Raw genomic sequence first — 20,354 nt, 5'->3', positions numbered from 1 at the left:
CCTTGTTGGCATCGTTTTCCAGTTCACTATCAAAACAAGCAAAATAAGATGTATTGTTACAGAGTTACTGTCCATAATTGTGGGGTGTAAACACTATTACTAAAGATAAACAGTCAGATCAAATACAAATAACTCAAAGTGGTCAGTCGTCTCAATACACTGCACTACACACTACAAAAGGTCTCTCCATGAACTGGGCCTGGAATCCCTCCCCTGATAGCAACCTTATCGCTCCACTCATCACTGTTTATGTAAGATGGGGCTTTATGTGATGACTTCCTTCAAAAGCATTGACAGAATGTGAGAAGTTTGGTGCATCTCTCATATATTGAAGTCATTTCCATTGTTTTTTACATAGCTCCAAAACAAGTAGACTCCCTCAAAACACTTAATATAACCCTAATAACAAGCAACAAGTCAAGAGTGGAAAGGAAAAACTCTCTCTACCTCATATAGGGGGGGGGATCCTCTTGTTTGTGCATGCAGGTGCATTTTTACAGGAACAAGGCTGAATTTTAAATGTTGGTTTTGTCTATCTTCTGCCTGTGTTTGCATCATTTTACTGAAATTTGCCTTCCTTAGCACTGATGGGGAAAAGAATAACATGCCTTCTTCTTCCGCTCTCTGCTCGGATCCTCTCCTCTCCTGCGTTTCGGAGGTTGAGGGTGGTTAGATTAGTCTAGGAGCTGAGAGCAGCCGAGCCTCACAAACAGGATTTAGCATGTTGTCTCATAGTGGCAGCTCTGCCTGGGATCACATGGTGCTGATGAGCCTTGGGGCATAACATGCTTATGGCAGATACACTGCGATTTACAGAGACAGGAGAAGTGCAGAGTACACCAACTTAACATGTGTGCATTTGTTAACAGTGCACAAAGTTGAGATGTTGGCATCTTTAAATGAGTCGACAATGTTTCCAGGCTTTACCCCTGCGCTCTTTATAAATCTCTTAATGCACCTTACAGGCTTTTCAGAGTTGCCAGCTGATTAGCCCTCTCAAGACGATTTTTGCCTTCCTTAAAAAAAAAATATTTTTTTTTTTTTACATACAGTGCATTTTTTTTTCCTTCGCAAGGTATCAAACCTCCTTTCCTTGCAAAAAAAAAAAAAAAGTATATGCACTAGCACTAATTTTTTAAGCAGAGGAATCACCCCACTGGTTTCTGCTGAAGTGAGATTTGGCTGCAGAGACCGCGCTGGTTCCAGAAATTCAAACCTCATACCATTCCAGGCTGGGCTTATCCTAAGCTTGTTAGTATGTGTGATGCAGGCACCGATAGGGACCTCTACATTACCATAACGCTGCTGAATTAACTGTGATCTTCCACTGCACCGGGAGAAAAACTGGCCCACAGAAGTTTCTGCAATATGCTGTGCTAGGATACTACGATAACATGCAATAATAATAAATGTTTATAATCTACTTAGTGGAGGACCAGGGTTCAAGTATGTTTCTATATTAGGCTTATTAATGCTCCCACAGATTTACTGTTCCACCGTCAGAACGGGTGAGTGAAATATGCACATTTAACCAGAAATGGGAAAATAAAAGGTCTCAGAGTGGTGATTAATTAAAATGGAGATGGTGCAGCGATGTATCACACAACAAAGAGACGGGCTGCGGTCTGTGCTGTGTCAAACACAACCAGGACTGTCTCTGGAAAGGTTGTGTATGTTATGAGGAATAAACATTTGCACAGGCTTAGAGGTGGCGGCCAGAATACAGCTACACCATTAAGTCCAACACACCAGATTTATTATTTTTATGTATTTGTTTGTTAGTTGATATCCTTTTCTGACATATTAGTGATCAATTAAAGAATAATACAATGATAGTTCACAAATAATACAATAATTTTTTGGTCTGTAAGTCAGCATCAGTGCTGATTGCCTCTGTGTAGCATTGGAGACCTTTTTTGTTATTCGTATAAAAAAAAAAAAAACGGAGAGTACAGGAGGTATAAATTCCCTTTTCAGTTTTATGAGCATTGCCTGCAAAGATAAAATGAAAAATAAAAGGATCTGCCTGACCAAACATCCCCATGAGTGGCTCCTGGTTGTGCCACATGTAAAAAAAATCAAATCCTTCCTTATTTTGTGTATAATCTAAAATTTACATTTAAAGGAGTGTAATCTGTTGTAACATACACATTTAAAGAACCCAGCATTCCTAAGGAAATGTATTCATTATCTATTATATACTTTTAAGAAGTTTATGTTCTACATAACCTGCATTTTCTAGTGTTCAGAGGTCACGCTCTTACCTTTCAGCTTTGTTTTTCAGAATCCAGGCACAGCAGAGAAGTCTCTAAAACAGAATTTGGAACATATTAGGCTTCCTTAAACACAATTCACAGCAAAACAAATACATACATTGACGAAAATCATACTGTCAATGGACTGTTGCGGCCACATGTCTGTATAGAAACTATATCATGTCATATTTATTTGTGGGAAAGAGGAATTTAAATGAACTTTTATACGTTGGTTGCAGTAACATGGACGTCATCATTGTATGTGACTCCTATTTGTGTTTTTGTTGTGGTGGCTGCTCCCCTCTGTTTTCCTTGAGCTAAACTAAAGATGAGATGAGAATATCAAACGTGTCATCAACATTTGAACATGCATTTCATCTTCACTCACTTTGCCTCATATAAATCAGACCTGACCTGCACTGTGTAATCTGACTGCTGCAGAAAACACCATAAGGCCTGTACACATTTGAGGCGCATTAGATGATAGACTCCTGAAGTATCCTTATTATACCGCTCGTCTTATTTTGATAAACAGTAATTTGGTGTCATGGAGGACAGTAAGGCCTGAATAGAACTTGTCTGTCTATCTGCCTTTCTGCCATTCATTCTCTGCTGGGTTAAGACCCCCCTCTCTCCCGTTTTCTTTCTCTGTGTTGACACATATACATATCACAGACCAGGATTAGTATGACGGTGACTGTAACAAACCTCTCTTTTGGAAAAAAAAAAAAAAAAAGAGGGAGAAAGAAAGAAAGAGGGGGAAAAAGCGCCCTATTCTATAGTGGAGGTGCCCAGCCAGAAAATAGCATACTTAGACAACAATGGCGTGGTAAGTACCTTAGCAAGGATCAGTGCTGGCAGAGTGAAACACATTACAAAACAATGGCTGACTGCCTGCCTGCTCGGCTGCTTGGCTGGCTGTCAGGAGCTGCGGAGCTGCTATGAGCTGCCATGCTGTTATTTGTCAGGGGGAGAGAAAAGGAGACAGAGACACACATCATCATCTCGCCCCTCATCGGCGTAAACACTGGTGTGAATGACTGGTCACAGTGAGTCTAATCCCGCCTGCAGACGTATCTCCCATGATCCCCCCCCCTTTCCTCTGCAAAGTGCAGTGCTGTGATGTTGTTCCAGTGCACAACAACAGCGCAGAGACGGATGCAGAGGTGACAGGAGGGTGATGTAAAATCGTGGTTCGATTAGATGTGGTTTGGCTTAATATCATGTTGGAGTTTTGGTTTAAAGCATTTTAACTGTAATGCAACTGAGGTTTAGGAATAGATTTTACAGATATTAATTGGGAGAAATTCAATTAACTTGAACTTATAACATTATTTACAAAAGACTTTTCAAACAAAAATATATACCACCTTTAAAAAAACATTACGATTTATCATAAACTGAATTTTTTTTGATGTTTTTGAATCACATTTTACAGTCATACAGTTATTTGGCCACCAGCATAGTATGGGCTATACATTAAAAATACTACATTTAGATAAACAGTTTCTTATGTGCTGCTAGAAAAAAAAAAGATAAAAAAAATCCTAATTTTAAATAAATGACAAATTATCCTGCTGTTGAATTATGCTAAAATAACACAGAGAATATGCGGCAATTATTAAACCTCCATATCATGCGTTCAAAATTACACATTTACATTCCAATATTTTGATAGGATCTAAATCAGGAAGTCAAATATATTCCAGTTTTATTATTGGGCCAATAATGAGTTGAGATTGTTTAATGCCAGTTAAAAGTGGAAAAGGGCTTCTGTAAGAAGAAGGGGGGGTGGTGGTGGTGGGGGCGTTACTAATGATATAAGAGCGAATGTTGGAGCATCTCCTGGAAATCTGGCAGAAATCCTAATGTCGCTCCTGTCCCTCTTTTAATGCAAACCAAATGAGCTTGCACTGTAATAAGAAGCTTCCCAGAATTAGTTTCCGTTTGCAGAAAATTGCAAGAAAAAAAAAACCCTCGTACCTTTATCTATGAATTTCACTCCAGCATAAGCAAAAAAAAAAAAAAAAGGCAGACCCTCCTCTGACATTATTTGGATGACGTGCCATCAGTAGCAGCAGCAAGAAATAACATTGTGCAAATTCTATGCATGTTAATGATAAATAGGAATCCACCTGCTCACAGATAAAATGAGTTTAATTTCCCCCCCTCCACCCGTGCCCATGTGCCTGCCTGGCCTTTTAGAAATTACTTATGCACAGCTATTATTAAAATAGGGCCAGAGCAAATGAGAAAGAAGCGCTATCTCTGGAGAGTGTGGCTGGGTTTAGACTGCTGCTGCTGCTGCTGCTGCTGCCAGGACTCCCTGCTTCACACAGTCAGCGTTTCTTCCTCACACACACACACACACATATATATACATGCACACACACACACACACACACACACACACCAGCTCCTGTGGCAGCTCTGACCCTGTATTTACGAAATTAACCCAAATCCTTTTTTAAGGGGTTGCTGAGGAGGAGGGGGGGGGGGATTTTTTTTAAGAGTGTAATGGAATTTGCAAGCTTTGTGTATTTGCATGTGTCTATGTGGATACTAATGTGTGTGTGTGTGTGTTCCAGGACACATTTGTACTACCTGTTTTGTATCCGAATGTAATTTTGTTGTCGGAAGGAAATTTCCTCTGGGTGTACAATGTGCTTGTCCCTGCATCTTCAGAGCAGCTGAGGATGTGACAATTGAATGCTGAAGACTTGAAAAAATATCACTCATGAGTGATGACTGAAATATTTATGTATGCACGGACAACAACAACAAAAAAAAGGAAGAAACTAGGGAACAGAGGTCAGGTGTTTAAAAGATGTCAGAGCAGGCCTCTGCTCCATTAGCAAATCAACAGATTCCTCTCATCCCTGACTTTGGCCTTGAACACTTCCACAACATTCATCTTTTTAACCTTCCTTATCCACACAAACTGAAGGATGTTTTGATGGTAGCGCACCCCCTCTCTCTCTCTCTCTCTCTCTCTCTCTCTCTCTCTCTCTCTCTCTCTCACCTGAACCCTCTGTCTTCTTTTGGAATAAATAATAAGGAAGAGACAGAGAGAGAAAGACGGAGAAAAAACACACAACATACAAAATGAAACTCATTAGGTGGGAAAAAAGTGGGAAGAGAATTGAACACTCGAAGGTGACATCCTGACATTGTGTGAAATTAAAAAAGTGCCTGGCTGTGCTATGGGAAAGACAGAAGAGTGTGTTCACCTGCTCACAATAGAGCTGTCAAAACTGGACAAGAACCATGTTTTAATCTGTGCATTTTATATGAAAAATCAGCACAGTACATGCAAAGTAAAAAAAAAACTGCCTGAATGCCAGTTTGGAAAAGAAGAGGGGAAAAAGAAAACATCGTGCCATTAGGCTGAGAGGAATAATTCACAAAGATGCGTGGACTTGTTTGCATTTTGTCTTTGGGCTCCCCGCTGTGTGTGTGCTTTCTAATGACTGCTCGCTGAGAGCAAAAAGGCCCCTGGGGGACGTTAAGACTCTAATAAATGAGGTTCAGTCTCCACTTCACGCACTCTGAGGGCAGCAATTATGTCAAAACAGTGTTTATGGTTGTAACAGTAAAGAATATTTCTGTCCTGTGAACATGGGGCCTCCAGTTCTTGACAGGCTTCCTGAAGTTGAAATTACTGTGTCGCTTTGTCGTGATGTCACTGTGTAATGTTCCTAAATGACATACTATAGTTTACACATGCTACGGTTGTTATTATTAGAGGGTGTGAGCGCTCCTGTAGACGTGTTATTGTGTTGACACACTTCAGTGTTTGATGTGGGCCGCGCATTGAGGAGGAATAATGTATGTAAATGAACATATAGTGCTATTCAGTGGTATGGCAGCAGGTTTTACAGCACCACAGCTGGTGCAGATTAGCTAAAAACTGCAGCTTCTCTACATCTAAAACGAGGTGAAGAAGTCTGGAGATTAAAGTCGAACTAACACCTCATGGTTTTATTAATCTGTCAACCGGACAGGTCACAGATCACATCCATGTCTGACCAGAGTCATATATGACTCTGAGGCCTTTGGAGGAATTCAAACCAGACAAACAGACCAGATATGGAACTAGTTACATTCATGCTAATAGAACATACGAACGTATTGTCTGACGTCATCGCATCATGGGACAGAAACAGCTTCAACAGTCCATGTTGAGTGCCAGGTTGGGGTGCATGCAACATGGTGGTCTTTCATTCAGGAGTCTGAAGTTCAAGTCCCCCTGACACCGCAAGCCCGTTTTGTTTTTGCCCGTGGTTAAGTTTTGTTTTTAAATGCAGTTGGATTTGGAATTGATTAAGGTTGGGCTTTTACAAAATTACGATTTAAGCTTCAGTAATGTGACTTATAGGAAAGATGAGGAAAGAGTTACATGAATTAGATCATAATTGGTTTTTACACCATATGAAAACATGTTTGTTTCTGCTGTAAAGGTCAGCACAGTTTTGACTCACTTCTAGGGATAGCCTCAAGTGGCCACTCGAGGAATTGCGGTTTTTGACACTTCTGCATTGGCTTCATTTCTCCAGCCACCTGCTGTGAATGTAACCTGAAACTAACAGCCTCTATCCTCCAGAAACATTCCTCCAGAATCATCATATCCACCCCTGGTTACAGCAGGAGCCAAAGCTGTCAGGATAACACGTGTAGAACATTCAGAGGATCATCAGAGGTTGCATTTCGCCTGATTAGCTAAAGCTCCAAACCTCCTTGAGACCATGTGCTGGCTGACCACAGAAATCATTTTAAAAATGTGTCCATGTGGAGTATTGTGACAGCACCGAGACAAGGGCCAGTGACAGCGACAGGGTGAGAGTCTGATTGAATGGCAGCAGAGGGCCTTACATCTTTAAATTCCTCATTATCCACTAACACACAGACACCACGTCTGCTCCTATTCCATTACTTACTCCTCTGTATTGTCATGCTCCGAGAATTCAATGTAGTACCTTTTATTGTAGAAAATGAAAAATGTCATTTTCCCTCTTCTCTCTCTCTCTCCCCCTCTCCTAACACTAATTTAAAATGTCTCATCTCCCTCTGCGTGTTCAACAGTCTGATTGCCTCAGTGCTGAAGAAAGAGGCCTAAGAGGAGGATTCCCCTCTCTTTGTGAAAAGGAGTCCAGGTGGGAGCGGAGCTGGAGGAGGAGGAGGATGATTCATGAAGGCGAGAATCTGCAGCTTCATCAGAGTCGGTCAAGCAGGACAGCTGCTGCCGCTGCTGACCTCCAGAACTAGTGGAGAGACCCACACCCTCAAGGACTAAAGGTCTTCTTTTCCTTCCAGCAGTCGCAGGGCTCTCCCTCTTCCCTCTGACTCTTGTTCTTTTCTTTCTCTTCTTCGCCACTTTTTTTTTCATTCTCAGCGTATTGCAACAGTACAGGGTCAGGACACAGAAATAAAGTCCTTCAGGTTGGCAAGAAAAGGACAGAGACGGGAGTCTAGGAGTGTGTGTTTGAATGAGTGTGTTACCTATAGGATGAGTGATGGAGTGGTAAACAATGACACGGTCTCTCCTGTCAAAACATAAAGCATCATTATTAAAATCAGTCCTCGTAAAAGGAGGTTAGATTTTATGTTAGTTAACTCACAAAATTAATATATGATGTATATATGATGAGAAACATTAAGAAATATATCTGTATATATATAGTTTTTCTCTCTTATTTGCCTAATATGAACCTAAATTGTATAACTTTCTTTCTTTTATGTCTTTTTTATTCACTCTAATTGTTTTAATATCTTTTTTTATGCTAAATTATATTTAAAAAAAATCCAAATAATGCCTAATAAATTTTGTATTATTGTATAAATCCTTAAAATGCATTTCACTGTCTATTTGCTGTGGTTTGTGTGACCAAAAGAAGACACAAAAATCAACAAATGCACAACAACAATGTTATAGAGAAGGGGGAGTTGGAAGCCCACAGAGGCCTAAGAATTGATCACAGATTATAATAATAATAATGTAATTATTAATAATTTAAGTGGAAATATGTTCCTATGGCTGATTTGCTTGAAGTGTCCCTGTTCATCATACAACATGTTTATTAAAAAAATAATATAATCTATAACATCTGACTCAGACATGAAGTTTATCAAACTTATAATAAAATTACAATTTTTTTTTTTTACTTTAAACAAAGGCAGGCAGCTCCAGCAGCACAGTGGATGGAGAGCAAACTGGCTGCTTGTGTGCACAGATACAGTGTTCCACTGCCCTCCAGTGGAAAGCTGCAGAACTGCACATGCAGCAGAGTGATGAGGAATTTCACTGGAATTTTGAGAAATGGCTGATGATGAGGAGGAGTCAGAGGAGGAGGATTTGATTCAGGAAGGGTCAGCATCTTGGTCAAGGTGAAAACATTACACTGTTTTTATATATATGTGCATAAAGAAGTTGTGTGTTTGCAGATGAGACAGCTAAAAGAATTATGAAAAAAAATAGCACTGTACCTGTAAGACCTGCAAACAAGTGTGAGCAACAGCAAGTCCCACCAGGTCACCCAGGTTCCCTGCTGGAGAAAAACAAGGAGTTAAATGTGTTTACTTCATGGCTGATAGATTTATGTTTGCTGTCGGCCTCTGCACTGCAAAAAACGGAGGATAAGATAAAAAGTTTCACCTTTCAAACACAGTGTTTTCATGTTAACATGCACATTTATTGTGCAGACTGGAGGAAATATCATTGGTTAGTTAAAAAAAACATTATTACTATCATTATGTGAAGCCATCTGTTTTTATACACATCCTCTTTTCTCCTCTATCCTGTGTTGTAATTGAAAGTGCAAGAGAAAAATCAGACTTCAATCCACTTATCAGCCATTTTTCGGGCAGAATAATCCATGTGTTCAGTGATGCGTCTTGGCGAGGACCAAAAAAAAAAACTCCTCTCCAGTGACTCTTTATGGGACTAATGGCCCACAGAGTGAGCACTCAGTGAGATCTCCTGTAGTCAGTATTTTATAAAGATTAAGACATCAGGCGCCCAAGACAGGAAGGACAGGATCAGAAGTCTGGATGTGCAGGCTTCTCCTCTGCCTCCATATTAGTGGTTAATCTGCCCTAACAAGATAGACCGGGAGTCTCTGCTGCATCACTGATGATGGGACCAGTAATGATGGAGGACGGCAGTGAGAGGTTGGCAGCTAAGCCTGAAGTAAGCTACTTTGGCACGGGGAGGGCGATGCACGGCTGGTAGCACATCCGCTGATGTGTGTGTGTGTGTGTGTGTCCGTCCAGTTATTAAATCAAGTATGTGACACCAAGTAGCTTAAAGCACCAATAAGCCATAAGGCCACTTTGGCTTTGATTTGTTAAGTTGAGGGATCAGACCAGATGTTTCAGACCATTCACAGCCAGAACCCAAAACCTCCAGAATGTGATGCCAGCAACACATGTCCCTGTGTGCTGCACCAGCTCTTCTTCAGTCCAAGTGTTTGGGACACAAACTGTTTTTAACCCCTTCTTGTGTTGTGCAGGATTTCAGCTGCCTAACAGTTTGGGGAGTTCTTTGTGTGTGACCACAGCCACACTGTGGTAATATGTGCCCATGTCCTGCTGATTTAAACAGGGTCTTTTCCTAAAAAAAACTCATCTGGAAGCCAGGGTAATGTTATAAAATATGTCAAGGTGAACATTTAGCAAAGCCTGGAATTTAAGGCCCTGTTCACACTGGAGAAAGTCAATCCAGCTAGAGTAGGATGGAATCCAGATTGCCTGGATTGACTGGATACGTTCAGACCTATTTTCAAATCTGGCTATCACACGTGTCCGCACTCAATCCAGCTTAATCCGGCTTGTTTGTTGTCCTCCAAACCACTAGGTGGCGCCTCACAATATACAGAGTCCGTTCAGGCCTCAGTAGGACCACGTGTGTTTTTTGTTTTTTTTTGTCCCATGTCGCTGGTACTTTAGTTTTTCTTTTCAGTTCTTCTTTTCAGTTCAATAAGCAGTTTATTCCTTTGTAGCCCTGTGGAAAATAAACTCGGGGCAAAGCTGTCGTAGTTCGACAGTTTTTTACACACGGCTTTTGTACGCGACCCGGACACTGTCCCCGTGAACCAGAAGTATGACGTCGCTAGCCACATTTGTGTTCAGACCTGAGCCAGATGTAAGCCAATCAGGCTAGATCCACCTCCGAGAGATGGATTGAAATCAGTCCGGATATATCCAGATTCGCGTTGTTCAGACTCGGAAAAACTATCCGGATATATCCGGATACGGCCCGAATCCCACTCTAGGCAGATTGATTTCCCCAGTGTGAACGGTGCAAGAGTTAGAGAAGTCTAGTCAGCATAGTCCTGCACAGGAATGACTGCCAGGTTTCAGACCAAGAAAACGTGCAGAAAAGACAAGAGACAACCTGGAGAAAGATCACACTGCTCATCTGGTCAGATGAAACAAAACTAGTAACGTTGGGCACAGAGAACGAAAGATCACAGATTCTTTGTAATGTTTTTTTCCACTTTCACTCATTTGTCAGTAAACCAACTGTTTGCAGATTCCCTAAATAAGTCCCTTCATGTTTGACATCCTAACAGTACTTGAACTCATTGAAGTCTGGTTCTGGTAAATCGTGGAGGAAAACCCTAACCAGGACTTCAAACAGCTGCTACCATGAAGGTTCAGGATCAATGCCCTGCTGGAATTCTCTTCCACACTTATTACTGAATCACAGGAGGTGGAAGGCCTCTCTCTCTGCAAAATTCCTCTATGCAATAGAATCCTGTTAAAGTCACCTGAAATATTTCCACCACCAAGTGACAGACTGGAGGTTTTTCTGCAGGGTCGCATTGCACTATACGTGTCCTTGAATTTTCTCTTTGATACAACAAAGTTAAAATATTTACTGTACAATGACCTTGGGCGCTAATGCTGTCCTCTTTTATAGACTCGTCTCTGTAGGTCTAAATTACTTCAGCGTGTGAAAACCAGAAGGATTTTCATTATTGCTATAGCACAGCATCACGTCACAAAATGTGGGCAAAAAAAACATAAATTATTTTTCCAGACTTTATTGATTCAACTGCTTTTGCTTTACAACAGGAGAAACAGTATTGGAACATCAACATGTATGATGTAAAGCCTAACAGCTTAACAGTCAGGTCGTTACAAGCTACACAAAGTACAGACAGACAGAATGGCACTTGGCACTGGTTGTAAACAATGGGCGGTCATCTTCATCAGCAGAAGCCTTAGCGTCAAAGCAAGACAATAAAGCCTGTAGTGACAATTACTGTTATAACTTGTCAAAATGTTCAAATAATGAACCTTTAAATGAGATTAGAGATTTTTGAAAAATGTATTTTGCAATTGTTGCCGGTCGAAAAAAGTTCGAACTCGTTCAAATTAACATTTTGACAAGATATCAGCCAGCTGCCAGCAGGCTTGAAATTTGGCATAAAGACACACTGCAGGTAAAACAGGTCCAACACTGCAGGTAACTTACAACAACAATTTCAGGGTACAAACATCCATTTTTTGGTTGTCTTGGTTATTTCATGGTTGTAATGGACTTTTATTTTGAAGTTATTTTTTTGGCTGTCCTCCCTTTTCTTTCTCAAACTGAGCAATCTGGTTGAAGATATTCAGCAGGTTGGCAGGGAGGTCTTTTTTAGGCCTTGTGTCGCCCTCTTCATTATGATTTCCAACATTTTTATTGCTTCTCTCTTCCTCTGCTCTCCTCATTACCTCCTCTACTTTATGAAAGTCCTGCCTCCCTCTGCTCTCAATCCTACCACCGTCCAGGGAGTTCCTCGTAGATGAGTTGCGTCTCATCCTGGCCTCTGGGTGTTTGTAAGCAGAGTTTCCTGAAGCAGATTTCTGAGAATTCTCTAACTCGGCTGACGAGCAAGACAGTCTTCGCTTACTCTTGTCATCTAAGCTACTTCTCCTCTTGGAGTCACTGTCTCTTCTGTCTTTCCTGTTGTCCTCCCTCCCTCTTTCCCTGCTCATATCCCTCCCTTCTGTACTCCTGCTCTGACTGTTTTTCCTTGTCCTGCTGTCCTCTCTGTCCCTCCCCTTTCTTTCTCTGCGTGAGGAGTGATCATCCTCCTCCTCGGACGCTGCTGACAACGAGTACAGCTGAGAGATCTTTCTCTCTTCTACCTCCTCCTCATCCCTCGCTCCAAACACCAGGCCTCCCGTCTGGTTAAGGAAAGTGGCCGAGGTGTTGGGCGGTGCAGGGTACCACTCTAGCTCCTCCTCGTCTTTGTCCTTCCTGTCTTTTTTGCTCTTACCCTCCTCACTCCTCCTGCTTTCCCTGGAGGAGATCCTGCGATGGCGCTTATTTGCACGCTCAGCCTTTCTTTTCTGCTTCTTCTTCTTCTTTTTTGACTTCCTGCGAGAGGATGAAGACGACGAAGAAGAAGTGGAACTCCGGGAGGTAGAGGAGGATGATGAAGAGGACGACCTCCTCCGTTTTTTCTTCATCCTAAAACAAATATATCCACTGATCATCTCTGTCTGCTTTAATGAATGCTTTTTATTTTTCAAGTTTTGAGATGTTTACATGTTTCTTCCCCAGTAGGATATTAACTATTAAAAGATCCGTCAACTTACCTCTTCTCCTCTTTAAGGATCTTACGTAATTTCTCAGCGCTGGTCGGGCCACTCTTTGCTTTGTCCTGCTCTTTAGCAAGCGCTTCTTCTCGCAGGCGAATTGATTTCTTTACAGTCACCAGGCAAGTCAAACCAAGTCATGACAATGGCAGGCAGGCAGGCAAAAGCCCACAGAAACACATTGAACCACATGCACACCATGACCCACAGCATGCAACACAAACCCCGAAACAACATTCATTCATTTATTCAGTCATTTGTGTCAAGAGTAGGGATGTATGGAAAGAAGTAAAGTCAGAGGTTTGTGGAAATGTTTTCACATATTTACCATCGAGAAAGAAGCAGCAGATGGGATGGACAGAGACGTAGGCAGGGAATTCATACAACATTTGTTCCCCATTGAGGCAGAGCAGGTTTCAACATTACCATATTTGGACCGGGGACACAGCGGTGTCAAAAGGAGGAAGACCAGAGGAGCCGTTTGCATGATGCGGTTCGTTGTTTTCGTCCCCACAAGGGCAGGTGACAAGGCCGTGGCAGTCAAAGGGGTTAAAGGGCAGAGTGCCGAGGTCACAGACACACACACACCAAAACACCTCATCAGTATTACAAACCACAGCATCGGAAACAAAACTGAAAAAAATGCTCATCGTCCTCGTGGAGAGGGGACTCTTAGTTGCATGAAGGAGTGCAGAATTTTTTGTTTTTTAGGGTCAAATTTAAGCTCAAACACAGCATTGATATGCATAGTATGGCTGGAATGTAATAGCTAAACCTGGAATACGCTGGCCACAGAAGTGTGTGTGTGTGCGTGTGTTGTGGCCGCTCACCTGCATCGCGTCCGTGATCTTGCGCAGGGCCTCCTGCGCCTCAGGGTTGGAGTCATCCAGAGACAGTGCTCGTCTGTACAGCCCCTCCGCTGTTACTAGTTTCTCCTGTTCTTCAAGTCTAGACGCACACAAACAGTACACCTCTAAGTGAACTACGCCAAGAGCTTCACGTAATAATAACAAACAAATTCCTGTCACCGCTCCTGTCAATGCAGGGACATTGTTTTTATTACAGTAACAAACCAAACCTGTTGATCCTCACTCATGCAAGACAGCATGTCAAAGATTCTTTGAATTCAGGGTTGCAGTGATTCATACAGAGAGAAATATTTACAGGCCAAATATGATGTGAAGACTTAAAACAAAAAGTATGAGATTAGCTTCTTACTGTTTTCCTCTCTCCACCAGTGTCTGGCAGAGGTATTTCTTGGCATTGCGGTGATCTGGACAGCTTTCCAGAGCCAGTTCAAAGTCTGTTATAGCCTTCACAATGCTGCCTTTGTTAGCATACCTAGGAATGAACAACAGAAAAAAGATACTAAGTTCTAAGACACAGAAGGTGTGTGTGCACAGGCACCGAGCCAAAGAAAACAAAGGAACCGGCATGGTGCACACAACACTGTTCCTCACACTTCTTCCAAATTACCCCATGCATTGACTTTGCCCAAAGGTGTTATTCTTAAGTCCTGCACACCCACAATGTACAAATTTCCATCTTATGATATCAATATTTCTATTATCTGTTAGCCAACAAATATTTTGTCATTTTATCAGCTGATGCAGTATTATGACATGAAAAGCAGGTCTTTAAAATGAAAGTGAACTGACAGAGCTCCGCGTGCCACCAAGGCTTCCACGTTATTGGTGTCAATTTCCAAGGCTTTGTTGTACTCGTTCATCGCTTCAACGTGACGACCATGTTTGAAGTGATCCACACCTGCACGCACACTGAAAAACAACACGAGCATTAGGTGTGTATTAATGTCAGTTCAGTACAAGCAAGTGAAAAATGTTTGAGACTGAGGGTGAGTCAAAAGTGGCCTAAAAGTTAATAATTGAGTTGATTACCACTTCAAGGCCCAGGAGGCAGACTGCTTCTTCCTGATAACAGAAGCAAAATCCTCCTCTTTGAAAAGGTTACTGTGGAGAAAAGAGGCACGAGTAAGAATCCTCAGCATGACAGTGCTTCTTCTCCACATGGTTTGCTAATCTAATTTCAATAGTAGGCTGAATTTGGGTTTCACGGCATACAACAAATTTGTGCAGAAAAAACAGCGACAACAACATGAAATGATTTAAATATGAAAACATTCTTGTTCTTGGTTATGGATAATACCTTCCTCTATAGTAATAATAATACCTTATAGTTAAATATAACAAGCCTGACATGTGAAAAAATTAAAGTCCCATGTTTACCTCTGTAGTCCACGCATCATTGATGGAGGGTGGGTGTCACTAATTCCCACCTTTTCCAACAGGTAGTCGACTACAGAGGGGTTGTGGTATCCATGGCAACCACCCAGTATATAACCATATGTCTCAGTGGAGTCAGCAGCTGCACGAACGCTGCGGCTAAGAAGAAGAGAACAGCCAGAGTTACTACAACTGAACACTAACTGGAAATTATCCAGCTGAAGCGATTTTTAGTGCCGTTAGCTGCACTGAAAGATTAAAAAATGTAAAGTTTTTTTAGTTTGCCTTAAAAAAAACACACACACACACTTGTCTGCATGACCACCTGCCTGCCAATTCCATCCCACATTCATACACCTCATACAAATCTGATACTGATGTTTTAGTTGGTATTCAGTGTGGTGTTCTTACCTGTAGTGTAAGGGCAGCTCCTCTCGGGTAATGACACCCAGTTTGATTTGCTCTGAGCTGGGAGGGAGAGACGCCGGTTGGAGGGACACTGTGATTTTTTCCTGGTAGCGGTCAATGTCCTTCACTGCAGCTACACAGCAAAATAAAAAGACAACGTTTGATTAAACTTTCCTGTGCTGCTTGACTGTGTTTCTCTATATTATATTATATAGTGGCCTGAATCATTCTACTACAGGGTAGGTGTAACAGGAAACAATTAGATATGTGCATCTTGCAGCTGTTTAAATGTGTTGTATTTTACAGTCTATTATATTATCATTAAATCAACTACTGGTAACCACTTTTGGGTAAGTGGTAAAGGATTACAATTATTACTACAAGACACCTTTACCTTCATACCTTCACATTTTGAGCCCAACTTGCTGGTTGTTTAAGACACTAACCTCTGATCAAGTCTCCAGTCTGGAAATAGGCCAGAGGATCATCATGACTGCCAGTGGAGGGAAGTTCTCTGACGTGACACAGAGCCTGATGACACAAAGGAAAAACTATTTATTGGCCAGTATGAAACAACACCTGCTCAGAGGAGGATGTCAACTATAGAAAGGAAAACAAAGCACTACACATATAGTGCTGCTTGAACGTTTGTGACCCCTATAGCATTTTCTACATAACCAGGTGATCTTCCGATCTTCCAACATGTGTTTGTGGAAGTGTATAATGGCATGAGGACATTTCAAGTGCCCTAGAATTATTTGGCCTGAATAAATAAGAAGCCTAATGTTGTGAGAGAAAAAACTGGCGCTGCATTCCAGAGTACGAAGCTATCCCATCGATTAAACATGGTGGCTGTAGTAACATGGTTTGGGTGTTTCACAAAAGCATAGTTGTTTCAATTTTTTCTTATTCTTATTCCAACTAAATGTTGTTGTGGAAACACCTGAAACCAGCAGTTCATGTGAGGAAACCCCTGTAACATCTCAGGCTGCAGCTGATCTGTACTTAAAAAAATAAGCTAAAATAAAATTGATAAGTTTTTATCAGTATCAATAGTATTGTCAATTCTGCTTATCAATCCAATTTCTTATCAATTCATGAGGAGTTCCCTGAATGGCAAAAAAAGTTCTACACCAGCAGGACCCACACTTTTTTTGGCTCAAAGGGTACTTCTTACAATGACCAAGTCAAAATGATCCAACTACTCTAATCCAAAAAAATATGTACAGATGTGATCCTTCAAGCTACTACATACACACACAGACACGCAATGACACAGGCGATCAGGACAGAGTGAGACATCTGTGTTATGAAAGATCTTTGAGGCACCATGAGGATAGATCGTAGACTAACATTAAAATATTTTCTAAATGACATGCGATCACCCGCACAAGAAGAAGATGAGCCAGTTGCCTGTGTCAACATCAGCCTGTGTGTGTCATCGTCACTTTTATCTAAAATGCAGGAAAAACCGGGAGATGTTTATATGTAGCTTGGCTTTATCAATAAAAAAAACTGCGTATGCTGCCTACAGTTGCAAGGCGACAGTATGCTAATGTAGGATATTATGTGAAGATCGGAGTGGAGATTTGACCAGCACTCCGCAGGCAGTCGAACATATGACATTCTGAATTGGGACACAGCTTGAGTTGTTGCAGAGAGTGTGACGCAAATGAACCGCAGCGCAAAATTTCAGGAAAGCAGGGAAATGAATTCTTAACGTTGGAGGTGCACAATTCCGATGGAATCGGACGACTGATCAGCAGTTAACTGAAACCTTCACTAGTCGTTATTGCTACACAAGTGGTCACAGATGTCACTGAACACAAAGGTTCATGTACTAACTGCCACTAACATTAATAGATATTGGATAATTTTACTGAATTAAAAAATTACCAAGTCACATATTATTTTATTTGTTTGATTTTGTTCTTTTTTTTCCAACTTTCAGGAGAAATAGATAACCAGCTGATCACAAGCTTTCGAGCAGCACTTTATACACAACCAACAACTGAACCCATTGACCTACCGACAACTCAAGATCCTCTATCTCCCTCTTCAGGCCCCCTGCCATGCAAAGCAGAGTAAGAAAGAAGCCGTATTCTCGAATGTTGTTGATCCTCCCGACTACAATGTCTCCTTTTTCCAAGTCCCTGTACATCATGGATCTTCTCTCCTCATATGACACTTCCATGAACAGCTCCAGCGGTGGCATGATAGCGTAGGGCTCTGGAAGAACACGAGGAGGAAGTTCTTTATTTCTCTATATGAGGACGCCGCTCGGCAAATATACAGTTTTCTTATCATTTACCCTGCTGGTATAGATTTTAAACCGATCTGCCAATTTAATGGACTAGATTAGAAACATGTGCTAACAAACACTCACCTGCAGCCTCCTCTTCCTCATGTTCATCTTCCTGAGCAGTGGCAGTCTTCCATGATGGACAGAACAGGATGTCAGCCTTCCTAGCAATGAACTGCTCCACAAGCGGGTTGCTCTGCTCCTCACCCCTGAAGACACAACACATAATCATTCTAGAGACTCACACTTACAGCCACAGGTCTCAACACCCATGCTGACCTGCAGTCCGGCCCCTGAACTCTCCCTAGGCCTACGTTGTCGGGGAGGTACAAACATGACCCATTGAGCAGTTTCCAACTCACCCTCTGACCTCTCCTCTACTCTCCTTAGTCTGGCTCATACTGGTAATATCGTCTCATAATCTGTGTTCACTGTCTTCCTCGTAGTTTTGTGCCTTGCTCTCACTCTCTCTCGCTCTCTCTCTGTGGGCAGCAGTGGCTCAGTGGTGTAGCAGGGTTGTTCGATCCCAACTCCTCCCTAGTCACTGTTGTGTGTCCTTGGGCAAGACACTTTACCTGCATAGCCTCCAGTGTACTCACTGGTGTATGGCGCTCTTTGGGCTGCATTAAGCAATTTCCCCATTGTGGGACTAATAAAGGTTTCAAATTTAAATACTGACCTGCAGTCTGGCCCCTGATCTCTCCTGTGCTCATCGACTTCACTAGCCCCTGCTGCTCATCTTTGCTATCAAATTACTATTACTACTTATGGACTGACACTATATATAGATATCTATTACAATATAATCACTGTTTCATCTTGCTGTCATGTTTGCTCTGTACTGTATCATGTTTGTATCATGTTTGCTCCTCTCTCTCTCTCTCCCTCCTTCATCCTCTCTGTCCTGTCTCCCTTTTCTTCTCCTCTCTCTCTCTCCTTCATCCTCTCCATCCTGTCTCCCTCTTCTTCTCCTCCTCTACCCGGCCGACTGGCAGCAGGACTGGTTCTCCCTTAAGTTGACGGGTCCTGCTCAAGGTTTCTTCCTCTTAAAGGGAGTTTTTCCTTGCCACAGTGCTCTTAGGGGGGTTCGGGTTCTGGGTCTCATGCTCTGAGTTTCTGTGTTTGAGACAATTTCTGATTGTAATATGTGCTATATAAATAAAACTGAATTGAATTGAATTGAATAATAATCATCAACACATCAACAAGACTTGCATTGATTAGACCGCTGGCCAAACAACATAAATAATGTTGCCCTTGTCATACCTCTAAAATAAACGAAAAAAGATAAGCCATTAAAGTCCATATATTCATAAACCTCAAGCAAAACAGGCAATAAAAAATGATTAGAAAACACTCCCTCTTTAAACTCCGTGAAAGCCTCGTGTGGAGCTCCTGGCTGACGTACCGTTCATACGTGGCCTTGCACAGGTCTGACGCCACAGCCTGGAAGTCTGGATTCTCCGTTTGTTCACATTTCAGCTTGTTGAACAACGATTCTCCGTGATACCTCAAACACTGCTTCAACAAGTCTCTGTCCATTCTCTGTGCTTCCGAGTCACATTATTGTTCACGTGAAAGAAAGCTGCAGCTGTTAGCTACGATTTCACAAATTTTAGAGACTCCTGCTCTGCGACTGACAAACCATTCTTTCCTGATATTGTTCGCTAGCATTCAAAGGGTTTAAATATTAAGAAAGCTGACAAACAAAATCCAGTTTGATGTGTGTATTTTAGTTAAAGAACGTTACCCTGCGTTGTTTAGCTAGCTGCTAGCTTATGCTAACGCCTCGACATGTGTGTATATTGCAGTTTCTAAACCTCGCAAAAACCCACAGTATTGCAGTTTTACACACACAAAGATAGTCTGATTCATACAACACAAAACACAGCTGTCGTTTGCGTTGCACAAAACTTAACAGCTGCAGAAAAACTCAAACCTCTGTGCAGTCAGTCGCTACGGTCGACTGAGTGAGCATGCGCACGGTGTGTTTCACGAAAACTGTCCGGACACAAAGGTTCCGCCTAGAAGCTGTAGACGCAGGACTATCCCTTCATCACTAAACAATATTGGGAGTGTGGAATAACTACTTTAAACACAGATAATAATAATAATAATAATAATAATAATAACAATAATAATAATAACGATTATTATTATTATTACCAATATTAGAAATAATTGGGTTTTACTGAATGTTTCCCATAGGAGTTTTATATTATCTTTCCCCATTTACTATCATCCACCCTCAGTCTCGGATCAATGTAAATCATTTTGATGTTGTTGGACATATAAGATACAGGAGTTATTTATATTTTTCACAAATACAAACATTTGTGAGGACAGGGCAGTGCCCGATTAAAAGTCATTAACTGACAAAAGAAGCCTGATCGGAGCAGCCACAGACCTGTTTGATTTGTTTATTTATTATTATGTAAAGATATTTTTATATATCACAGTGCCTTCTCTTATGAATAGATATAAGTGAAGCAATTCTGTGTTTGTTTCCCCACCACCACCTGAACTGTTTTGTATAAATATTGTAAAATGCAGGCT

The 20,354-nt window shown here is 41.5% G+C and overlaps 1 protein-coding gene and 1 long non-coding RNA gene across 2 annotated transcripts; both read right to left on the bottom strand.

The window, feature by feature from the left end:
• Positions 1–8,782, bottom strand: LOC114434063 (uncharacterized). The gene is made up of 4 exons (XR_003670464.1): positions 8,739–8,782; positions 7,755–7,798; positions 2,265–2,308; positions 1–26 (listed from the first exon to the last, which is right to left on the bottom strand). It is a non-coding gene; the product is annotated as an uncharacterized LOC114434063 (long non-coding RNA).
• A 2,497-nt stretch (positions 8,783–11,279) lies between these two features.
• Positions 11,280–19,784, bottom strand: ttc14 (tetratricopeptide repeat domain 14). Its single transcript, XM_028404453.1, has 12 exons — positions 19,207–19,784; positions 17,883–18,007; positions 17,526–17,725; positions 15,943–16,027; positions 15,500–15,629; positions 15,092–15,247; positions 14,744–14,815; positions 14,504–14,623; positions 14,064–14,186; positions 13,676–13,793; positions 12,846–12,952; positions 11,280–12,717 (listed from the first exon to the last, which is right to left on the bottom strand). Exons 1-12 carry the CDS (start codon positions 19,338–19,340, stop codon positions 11,814–11,816), a joined length of 2,274 nt encoding a protein of 757 aa, XP_028260254.1. The 5' UTR covers positions 19,341–19,784; the 3' UTR covers positions 11,280–11,813.
• Between the last annotated feature and the right edge of the window lie 570 nt (positions 19,785–20,354).

Source organism: Parambassis ranga, chromosome 4, assembly GCF_900634625.1.
Source record: "Parambassis ranga chromosome 4, fParRan2.1, whole genome shotgun sequence".
NCBI classification, from domain to species: domain Eukaryota; kingdom Metazoa; phylum Chordata; class Actinopteri; family Ambassidae; genus Parambassis; species Parambassis ranga.
Note: the sequence above shows the minus strand (reverse complement) of the source record. Positions and strands in the feature narration are given on the sequence as shown.